The following is a 10,756-nucleotide window of genomic DNA, read 5'->3' as shown; positions in this document are numbered from 1 at the left end:
CCGGGACGGGACGGGACGGGGCGGGACGGGACGGGACGAGCCGAGCCGCTGGCGGGCAGGCAGGCAGGCAGTTGGCGGCCTTCTGGGCCCCGCCCGCCTCACCTGCGGCAGGTGCGCGGCTTGGCGGGGCCGTGTTGGCACAGTCCAGTGCCGCGGCGCTGAGGAGGAGTGAGGCGAAGGGAAGTGGGGGTGCTCCGGCCCAGGCAGGAGTGAGTATCGGTGTGGGGGGCAGGTGGGCTCCTCAGCGAGGGAACCCTGGCGGGGGGCTTCCGCCCTCCTCGGCTGCTGCCCGGGCTCCCCCCGCTGAGGAGGAAGCTCCCTTCGTCCTGACTGCGGTTTCCCCGCTCTCCTCCCGGGCAGCCGGGGGGTCCGGCGGGCCAGGCTTAGTGTACTGGGGTGAAGCCCCTCGCCTCCCCTGTAGCTATGGGGGGCACCCAGAAGGGCTGGCTAATAGGCCAGACAGCCTCTGGCGGGCAGCTTGCGTGGCCGCCTCCGGTCAGGCTCTTGCCACAGATCAAGCAAACAGGCGAGCAACAAGTAGTTTTGTCATTGATTTGCCATCTCGCCCAACGTTGTGGCATGTAGCGCATCCTCCAAGAAGAAATTTCAGAGGTGTCAAATCTGGTGTCGGCCTCACCAAGCTGCTGGTGAAGTTAAGAACACACAAATGCTTTGTTTTCCAGAAAAGGTTGAGTGTTGGGGATTTCTTGTACGTGGCTTCTCCTGTAGGGTTATCCATGAACCTGGCTGTGTTCTGCAATGCTGCCTTTGTAGTGCTGAGGTGTGGCCAGGACTGGATTCCTCTGCTGCTTTTATGGCTTGTTTACCTTGGTTTTCAGTCAAAATGAAGCTCTTTGGAGGTTAAACAAAAATACCACGTTCTGAAAATTGTGCTAAATCTTTGACTTACACATGAAACCAATGATTAAGTAACCTTACAACCTGAAAAGCTTATATTTTCAGTTGAGTGGAACAGATAGCACATTTCCTTTTATGCAACTTTATATGCTGACCTGCATATGTCACTTTTTTTTTGTCTGTTTATTTGTAAATGCAGTTGTACAACTGCATTTTTTAAATGCTTATTTTACTTTGAAGTGCAATTACTGGTAATCAGAAACATTGACTCTCTATGCATCGCTCCCCTCCCTGTGCACTGCAGCATTATGCTGTCTCACAGGCCTGCTTGCTGGTGTGAGGAGTGCAAGGTGGTGGACCCCAAAGGGGGCCGTGGCACTGCTCAGTTGTCAGATGTGGCCTCAGCAAAGGAGGGAAGGGTGAGATGAGTCAGTTGTGTAATTCTCACGGGTAGCTCTGCCATGTTATACAACCGGAGCAGCGTAGAGTGCCTTTACACCTACTTCTATCAGGTGCAGTGCCTTGAGGTGTCAGTAGTAGAGGAAGCAGATTCTCCTTCAACAACTTTCTATGCATGTGTGGGTCGTGAAGCTGTATATAGAATCATAGAATAGTTAGGGTTGGAAAGGACCTCAAGATCATCTAGTTCCAACCCCCCCGCCATGGGCAGGGACACCTCACACTAAACCATCCCACCCAGGGCTTCGTCCAACCTGGCCTGGAACACTGCCAGGGATATAGAAGCAGATGCTTTGAAAGACCGTTCTGGAGGTCTTCTAAGCCCCAGTATCTGTGTGTATGTGTAATGTGTAGGTATATGCCTAGCTCTGAGATGAAGTATTTCATTTTTTGTAGTCCTGGGAAGGATCGTTATCTTAAACATTCTCAGCCCTCAGCAGGGGAAGAGAGTCACAGTCTGTACCTTCTTCAGTTAACATCAAATTCATACCTTTGGAATGAACTGTAACAGAATTCACTATTGTTCTTTGTCTTATATCATGGTTTCTCACCACTAAGAATTCATATTTCTGATGTTATAAGCTCTCTGTATTTCGGTTGGGTTTTTTTTAAACATCCATTACATTGTTACAAACAAGCCTGTAATGCAAAGCTACTATGAAGAACAGGCAGTATGACTTAGTGGGAGAGGAATGCTATTGTGAACAAGACAATCTAAAAGCTTAGGTAGAATGAGGGTTCTTCAAACCCTTGAATAACAAAATATGAAGCACTTACATTTCTTTAATGTTTATTCCTTTTACTTAGACATTTCCTGTGTGATTAATTGTAGAAATTAATTCACTGTGGGAATTGGTAATTTCTTAGATTTGGTGCATGCACATAGAGAATTGGGACATCTGTGAAGTGGGGGCATGAGGAGGTCAGGATGATAGTGATGGTTTTGCTGATAAAAGTGTTGAATGTTTTATGCAGTAAGTAACTGGAGTCTGCATTTTCTTAATTTAGCTAATTTTTATTTTTTTTTAATGTAGCTTATTATTGTAACACACAGGACTATCATGTAGTACACATTGGGGTTGTCATATGTTACATTTTTGTTCTCTCTATGCTTCTATCCCTGGTGAGGATATAAATGATGTTTTTTAGGATTTTTTTTCTGAAAAGCAAGGCTTTCTTTTTGAGCTTTCTTGTGCAGAGTTTAATGTACTTGTTTACAGGCTTGGATTGCCCTGAACTGTATTCTTCATAATTAAAATGAAGTTAGCAAGCATAAGTTGGGATTCCCTTTGGTGTTTCTCCCTTATTCCATATATATATTTCATATATCATGCTAACTCCCGTATTGACACAAGGCGAGACAGGCAGAACTGAATTCTTAGCTCTGACTTAGCTTTAGCTGTGCTACGTATCTTGCTTGCTGGGCAGCAGCCAACCCCTTTGGTACCAACTGTTTTCACATCAAACATATTACGACAAGTGTATATGAAAGACTTGCTACAAGGGTTTCACTTAGACAGTTTCCCAGGGCCTGGGTGTCAGGGTGGATAGGTGTGGTGGCATGTTTTGAACAAAAGCTTGCGATTCTTGTAGTACAAACTATTGGAAGAATTCACTTGTTAGTCTCAGACAGCCCCCAGGGTAACTTTGCCTTTGGTGCTTGTTGTAGAGCATACCACTGGCTCTATATCCTTGAAAATGCTGTTTTCTGACTATCTTTGTACAAACTGAGTGATTTCTTCTTCGTGTGTTTATCCTCTTTCCTAGTGCAAAGGCTACAATTCAGTTGGACTCTTGAAATTGCTAAGTTACAAGGGTTTTTGAAGACTTTTAGCTACAGGTGTTCACTGCTCTGCCTCCCATGCAGTTGAACAGATGTCTGGTGTGTTTCTTGGAGCAAATCCTCTGATTCAGCTGTACCTCCTGCAGTTAGCGACTGTCTTCATATGCCACAGTGCCTTAAAAATTAGGAGGCGTTACCTAGTTGTAACGTCTTGCATATACAAAGGGAATGCGTTTTTCTTTAAAGTGCTTTGTTCAGCTATGCCAGTATCATTTTACCCTCATGTATTTTAGTTCTCATAAGAAAGTCATCCTTTTAGGAGATCAGAGGAAATTCACCATCTCTAGAATTTCCTCCAAGATGACTTAAGTAACAGCTAGGAACCCAACTCATCAAATGCTTTTGATGATGTGGGTGGCTTTGTATGTTACAGGTTTTTGATTTGGCGTTGGGTTTTTTTCAGTTCCAAATTTGGTAGATTTAGATTAGATATTAGCCAAAAATTCTTTCCTGTGAGGGTGGTGAGATACTGGCACAGGCTGCCCAAAGTAGTTGTGGCTGCTCCATCCCTGATAGTGTTCAAGGCCGGGTTGTATGGGGCTTGGAGCAACCAGGTCTAGTGGAAGGTGTCCCTGCGGGTGGTAGGGGGGTTGCAGCTACATGATGTTTAACCTCCCTTCCAGCTCCAAACATTCTATGATTCAGGATCGACACCCCATTAAGTTTTGTATTTGTGTTTACACTTTGTGTTTGGATAAGTCCTTTCCTCTTTATTGAGAAAAGTAATTAAGAATATGCACACAGGAAAACTGTGGGCATGGGAGGCTTTGTCCGTTGTAGGGTTTCTTTAGCATTAAAAAGTGGGTATTCTACATGAAAAATAATGGACTTCCATGGTGTAGAAGTGCTTATATAATTGGTAGCAAAATGTAAAAAGGCAGCTTGTCTACACCAGCGGCCGACCAAAAATCTTGTATGCTTTTGGACACTATACATGGCAATATTCACACTAACATAACTAACAAGCATAAATACTTTTATCACATTTCATACAATTTAATTTATTCAGATAGCCCATGCAGAGGCTAAGTTTATTTTTGGATGTATTATTTTATGTAATTACTGTATTTCAAAAAAATCTTCTTTGCTTTCGGATATGTCATTGACTGGCATCTCAGTTTGTATGTCTGTAAGCTTGAATTTACAAAGCCCCTGTGCTGAGAGGACAGCAGCCTAAAGACTTGACCAGGAAGGAGAAGTTTTCTCAGTCAAAAAATTCATAGCAGAAAGCACAAAGGTGCTTCTAAAAGCATCAAAGAGCAACTTGCCTAAGAATACCAGCTGATAGTAAAATGTAGTACTGGTGCGGGCTGGGGGTGAGGCACTTTCCATCTCCATATTCAGAGTTACTACATTTAGAAGCTTCCAATAATACTGGCTTCCTTCAGATTATCTTCAGAGGTATTTTGATTTCCCTAACTCAAAAGTAATATATTGCCAAAAAGCACCAAATCAACCAACAAAAAAAAAAAAACAACAAAACAACACAACCTTAACCCAAACAGAAAAATCAAACAAACCCACAGGCTTACAGAGATGAGAACAAAGGAAGAAATCTGCTTTTTATCTCCATCGCATCATTTCTATCAGTGGAAAGGCTTCTGTGTTTCAAGTAGTTCCTTTTTGAATAAAGACTTGTGATTTTTTAGGTTTTGATTTGACTTAATACTGTGTATTTGCATACCAATATCCAAATGTAAATGGCTAGGTTTCTTGTCATTTTCTGAATTCTTAGCTGTCATGGATTAAGCACACAGATGCAATGCAAGATTCCATAAAAGTTTTCAAAAGTACTAATCTTTAAAATGGCTTTTGTCACACCACACCCCCCCAAATTACTGTAAATACATAAGTATATACACAGAGGTAACTTTGGAAATGTAAGCTTTATAAATTCAAGAATGATTTCTTTTCATAGCCCTCTTCCCAATTCAATAAAAAGAATGAATCTTCAAAATACTGTAAATAGCTTTATGTAGTGATAGAAATGTCTGTGAGATGCTGGTTTTAAGAAATATAAATGTCGGTCTATTTTCCTTTTAGAGAAGGTGCTGACTTTTGGTGACATTCCTTTTTAATATTTGAGTTCTTGAAGGCTGAATTTAGTAGCAACTTTATTTTGCTCATGGGGGTTTTTCCTGTGTGCAGGCTGTCATCAATAGCTAACTTTAGTAGGTTATTGCAGGTACACCAAAGAAAAACACGCTAGATTTAACATGGATTGGGGTGGTGTGGTGTTAATTTTCAGGTCTAAGTACCATTTCACTTCTTTCCAATGTAGCGTTTGGGACTAAAAAATATGATTTCTTATATTTCCTTCTGTCTTATGTAAACCTTAAAATGCTTCCAACTCCTTGTTTTCTGTATGCTGAAGGCTGAAGGTTCTGCAGAACTTTCAAATCTGTTCTCCCTCCCCCACCACCTTCCTGCCAGCACCGGCTTAATGTCATACCATCCAGTAAACTTTTTGTTAGACAGGGTGGGAAGGGGGGAAAAAGTAGTTACAGTAAACACCAGTGCAAAGACTTCTAGGGTTATAAAGCAAGTGCAGCTCAGCTGTCACTCTGTAAGGCCATGTAGTTCCTGCTGTAGTACTTTTACCCTGCCATCGCTCTGACACAGCACTGACTACGCACTCCAACCCTGTTGAAGAAAGTACTGCATGAAAGCTGGTAAAATTTCAGGCATCTAAGTGATGAGAGGAACACGGTAGAAATACATGACATTAGCGTAAGGCTTCCTTGTATGGAGAGACCCCATTTTCGCCTTTCAACTTTGCTTCCATTGCCTTACACTAATGCATTTTCTGTTGTCTTCTACCTCGCTGTTCTCCAGGTGCCTGTGGTAGAATTGTACAACATAGACAATTGGCATGAACCTTTCTGTCAGTAATTATTACTTTCTCATTCTCTGCTACTGCTTTCCTAGACTCCTTTTAGCCCTACAATTAGTGTTTTCCAGCAGGACGATCAAAGTGTGCATTCTGAGGTTTTCCTCTTTTATGCTCCTTGGAGTCTTGGGAAAGAAGTATCTGCTTGTTGCTGTTGGCTCCAAAACCAGAGGAAAGATGCTCAGGCTCTGACAACAGAAGTCTGCTGGGTTTCGACTAAAGGGAGTGATTATTGTTTTTATTTTATTCCATCCTTTTCCCCAAAATTTCTTTTCAAGTTCTGCCACTATTTCCTTGGACTCCACAGACTTTTCTTGCCATTTCATTGACGTTACTTCATTGCTGCCTACCACTGGCTTCAAGGATTGGAAGTAGTAAATGGTGGGAGACTGATGGAGACATGTTTAACGTAGTTTGTTCCTTGTCATCCTCTCCTCTATTTCTCCTCACTTTTCTTTGGTTAGGCAAGATGCTTATGATGCACATCTTGCACACTTTTCTAGGAATTCCAAGTACCAGGTGAATCCCAAGGCTGGAGCTGGCTACAACGTTACACATTTATGAAACAAAAATTACATTAATCTCTTTAATTGTAGTGCTGAATTGAAATCTCTTGTTTAGGCTCTTTTCTATCACTGCACTGCCTTGCTTTTCAGGTTCTTCTTTCCCATTAGATGTCCTGTAACCCTTCTTGACTATGCTAGTTCTCATGTTTATGAATGTTCTTAATTATAGATTTGAATGGTCTCTGTTCATACAAGCTTTTTAGCATTGATGTTGCTGCTCTAACCGTGGGTATTAGCAAACCAGCTATGCTTTAATGTATTCTTGTGCTTTCACTAAACTTTTTAGTGAAGTAAAAGCAAAGACTGAATTACTGTCTGAAGCTTATAGAGAAAACAGCAAATACCACCTAATTTGTAGCTAAAAAAAAAAAAAACCAAAGCCATGACCCACTCACTGAATACTTTAAAGCTCCTATATAGATGAGCAGTGTGTGTATGAAATCTGTATGTGAGGCGTTGTCTCCACTTTATCATCAGTCTTCTTTGAAACTGTATTTTTGATGTTCAGGTTCTCATAACACCACAATGCTTTATTTCATCTGTTTGTATTCAGCAGAATTTTGATTATATCAGAATAAGTTACAGCTTTAAAGTAAAAAGGCTTTATTTATTCTTTATTACACCTTGCTCAGATAATTTCACCAAATGTTCAGCCAACACATTATTACTGTTAGTCAGAATGTAAATTAGATGCTGACGCACTTACCTCATCACCTTACAAATTAAGCAGTTAATCACTTTTGGTGTGATATTCCCCCACGGGGTTCGTGTTGCTGACTCACATATGCTCAATCTCTTCTCCTTTCAACAACAAGCAGGAGTGCAAATGAAGCTTGCTCCCAGCTGAACATTCACTGGTCATGGCATTCCAAATCCATCAGTCAGTATATCCTCCTGATAGATATTATTGTCGTATTGCTCCTGGTTACCTCTTTCCTGAGCATTACTTGCATACAAACCAGACAATTATATATGCATATTTAAAAGCTAATAGTGAAGACAGTGCTACAGGATTATTCCTTATGTTATTGAAGGGTAAATTAAACATGGAACTAATGCTTATTTCTAAATATTTCATACAGTATTTTTATTAAAAAGCAGATATTTCTATAACATCTGTTGAATAGACTTGCAATATTAAATCAGTTTTTAAGAAAAGATTTTCATGGTTTAAATTTTAAGGTAAGCTTGAGGGGAGGAGGACAATTTAATAGTTGAACAGAAGCTTAATCCATTTTTCATGTCACAGAAATCCCACTTACAGTGTTTGCTGTTTATACAGTGATTAAAATAAGTAGAAATGAAATTTTGTTCCTAACCTTCACTATAATCTTTAGTGATTTTATTTCTATTGTATTTTGGGACAGACACTACCATTTCAGAGTGCAAACCACCACACACTTTTTTTTTTTTTTTTAACTAAATAAGTAGTTTTGAAGCCTTTGACATATTTGTGCAATTTTCCACTTTTTACTGAAAAAGCATAATATTCTTTGGTTTTGAACAAGGCTTTATGAAACTGATCTAAAATTTAATAGTGCAAGTGGGGCCTCATCCATGCTTTATAGCTAACCATTAGCCTTTGCCTTTTAAGTGTTAATTGTTGTCTGTGTCCTCAATTAATGCTTAATTCTGTCAACAAAATACTGAGTGTGGCATAGCCCAAGAGGGAGAGCCAAGCCTCCCGCTTTCTTCAGTGATAAAAATATTAGATTTCTTTTGCTATGGCTTTAGCGTTTGTAGCAAAAATGGGAGTCCAGCCAGGCTTTATCAAACATCATGTTGTATATAATTAAGGTCAGGGTGTTGGCTTGTTGTTTGTGGGTGGTTTTTTTTTTTAGACAATTCATCAGTTCCTCAAGATTCCTGTAGGCATCCTGCCAGTTCCTTAGTATCTGTGTAATATTATGGAAATAAATAAAGGAACTCAAAACGAGCCACTGTGAAAATAATCATATGGTAGCCACTTGGAGTAACTATTGGTTTTCAGCAACAAAAGTGTTTAATCAGTTGGCTTACTGATCCTGTCAGTTGTTGTTGAAACCTTTCTGTGCCATGCTTGCTTACCAATTAAAGTTGCTTTAATTTTTATACATTCTGTTGTCTAAATTAACATTGGGGCATAAGTCATCTTTCTTGTAATCCTTCTCTACAGGGTGTAGCTCTGAGCTCTTCAATTGGCAGGCATTCAGCCTCCTTTTTTCCATGCCTCTACCCCACCTCTGTGCTTTAGGACAATCACCTGTTTCTTAGATCACTTATCAAAGTACATAGATCTGGCTCCATGCAAAGTAACTGGCTGAATATTGTTGTCAGATCTGCTTGCTGGTTTAGTCCAGAAAAATAATCCTGCATTGCTTCAGTCTGCGTCAGGAAGGGAAGAAGCAAGGGACAACGGAAGTGTGAATTCCTGTGATTACCCAGGGATGCAGAAGCAATATTGATATTGGAAACAGATAATATAGGGAGAAAGTGGAGTTTCTGCTATTATTGTGAGGATGGGAAGTTAGGCTATTCTCATGCTTACTGTTACATTGCACAGGTAGATGATGAGGCGTCTCTCTCCATCTCCCCTATTTCCTGTAATAAAGGAACTCCACATCTTGTGGCACAAAAAAATATATTGGATTTGAAAATATGTAATTTTCGGTTTGCTTGAGTAATGCTATTTTTATATGCAATGCTTTCATTTGGATGTGCAATGTTCGGAATCATAGTGCAGATAAATCATTGAATAGTTTGGGTTGGAAGGGACCTTTAAAGGTCACCTAGTCCAACCTGCCTGTGATGAGCAGGGACATCTTCAACTAGGTATGGTTGCTCAGAGCCCCGTCCAACCCAATCTTGAATGTTTCCAGCGATGGGGCATCTACCACCTTGCTGGGCAACTTGTTTGTAAAAACACCATCCTCATAGTAAAAAAATTCTTCCTAAATAGCAACATCAGGATAAAAAATAAGCCAGGCAGGAAAATCATGGAGTCGTCCTAGGTGTCTTGCGAAACTTTGAAAGTACACTGAGAAAGGTTATTGTGACATCCTCCCTCCTGCCCCAAGGTGCAACCAAAACCTAATTTTGAAACCACTTCTGCTCTGAGAATTGAAGGAACAGTGAGATGGTAACAGTATTACTTTTGATGGCTCACGAAGTTCAACTTTGAATGGTCTTCAATTAAATAGTAAGGCCTACATGCATGTAAACATGCACACACACTGTTTTCTGGTAACCATCAAATCTTTCTGAAGCAATTCTAAATTCTGAATATTTATTTTTTTTTTACTCTTTCAGACTTTTAGGTCTGTAAACATCTCATGTTTTCTTAATAGACTTAGCTAAGGGATTTCTCTTTTAATCCTTTTGAAATATGAGCTTTTTCTTCCTTTTTTAGTAGTAAGAAAAATGCATTGGAGATATTCCTTCAAGTTCTGAGATTGGGCATAGAGAAGCAAAGGGGAAGAAGGAATGCATGTGAAGATAAGGAAGAGGAGAGTAAGAACAGCACAAAGTTTTTCTGTAATCTAGAAGCTGGATAGTGCTTGCTTTTGCTCCACAGAATGTTTTTTTATCTTAGGCATTTTTGTTTGTTTATCTCCAGTGTATACATGTCTTATATTCATTGTCTTGATAACTCTCCTAGGAATCATGCATTGTCAGACATGTAGCTGTCCATTCTACAACAGTAAAAGTGAAGCATATCTTCCACATTAACCTTACTGAACTGTAAAAATAATTAAGTACTATGAAATGTACTTAATTACATTAAGTACCATAAAATGTGTATTCAAGACATCTATACCTCTAAAATATCTTAAGTGTAAACCTACATACAAAAGTGTGCATCTGACTATGCAAGTGGATATGCACTGTGTGTTACAATATTATGAGTTATAATAGAAACATAGAATCATGGAATCGTTAGGGTTGGAAGGTCATCAAGTTCCAACCCCCCTACCATGGGCAAGGGCACCTCACACTAAACCATGTCACTCAGGGCTCTGTCCAACCTGGCCTGGAACACCGCGCAGGAAGGAGCATTCACAGCTTCCTTGGGCAACCTATTCCAGTGCCTCACCACCCTTACAGTAAAGAACTTCTTTATATCCAATCTAAACTTCCCCTGTTTACATTTTAACCCATTAC

At 40.2% G+C, this 10,756-nt stretch overlaps 1 protein-coding gene across 2 annotated transcripts in view; it reads left to right on the top strand.

The window, feature by feature from the left end:
* The first annotated feature begins 53 nt into the window (after positions 1 to 53).
* SH3YL1 (SH3 and SYLF domain containing 1) overlaps positions 54 to 10,756 on the top strand; it is a 53,468-nt gene continuing 42,765 nt past the window's right edge. The window contains exon 1 of one of the 2 annotated variants that reach the window (XM_065681549.1): positions 54 to 209. In XM_065681549.1, coding sequence (XP_065537621.1) covers position 209 — 1 coding nt within the window. In that variant the 5' untranslated portion in view covers positions 54 to 208. The remainder of the gene's footprint in view (positions 210 to 10,756) is intronic. The other variant, XM_065681550.1, reaches the window with a different exon arrangement.

The sequence above is a fragment of the Lathamus discolor genome, chromosome 5 (assembly GCF_037157495.1).
Source record: "Lathamus discolor isolate bLatDis1 chromosome 5, bLatDis1.hap1, whole genome shotgun sequence".
In the NCBI taxonomy this organism is placed as follows: Eukaryota; Metazoa; Chordata; class Aves; order Psittaciformes; family Psittacidae; genus Lathamus; species Lathamus discolor.
Note: the sequence above shows the minus strand (reverse complement) of the source record. Positions and strands in the feature narration are given on the sequence as shown.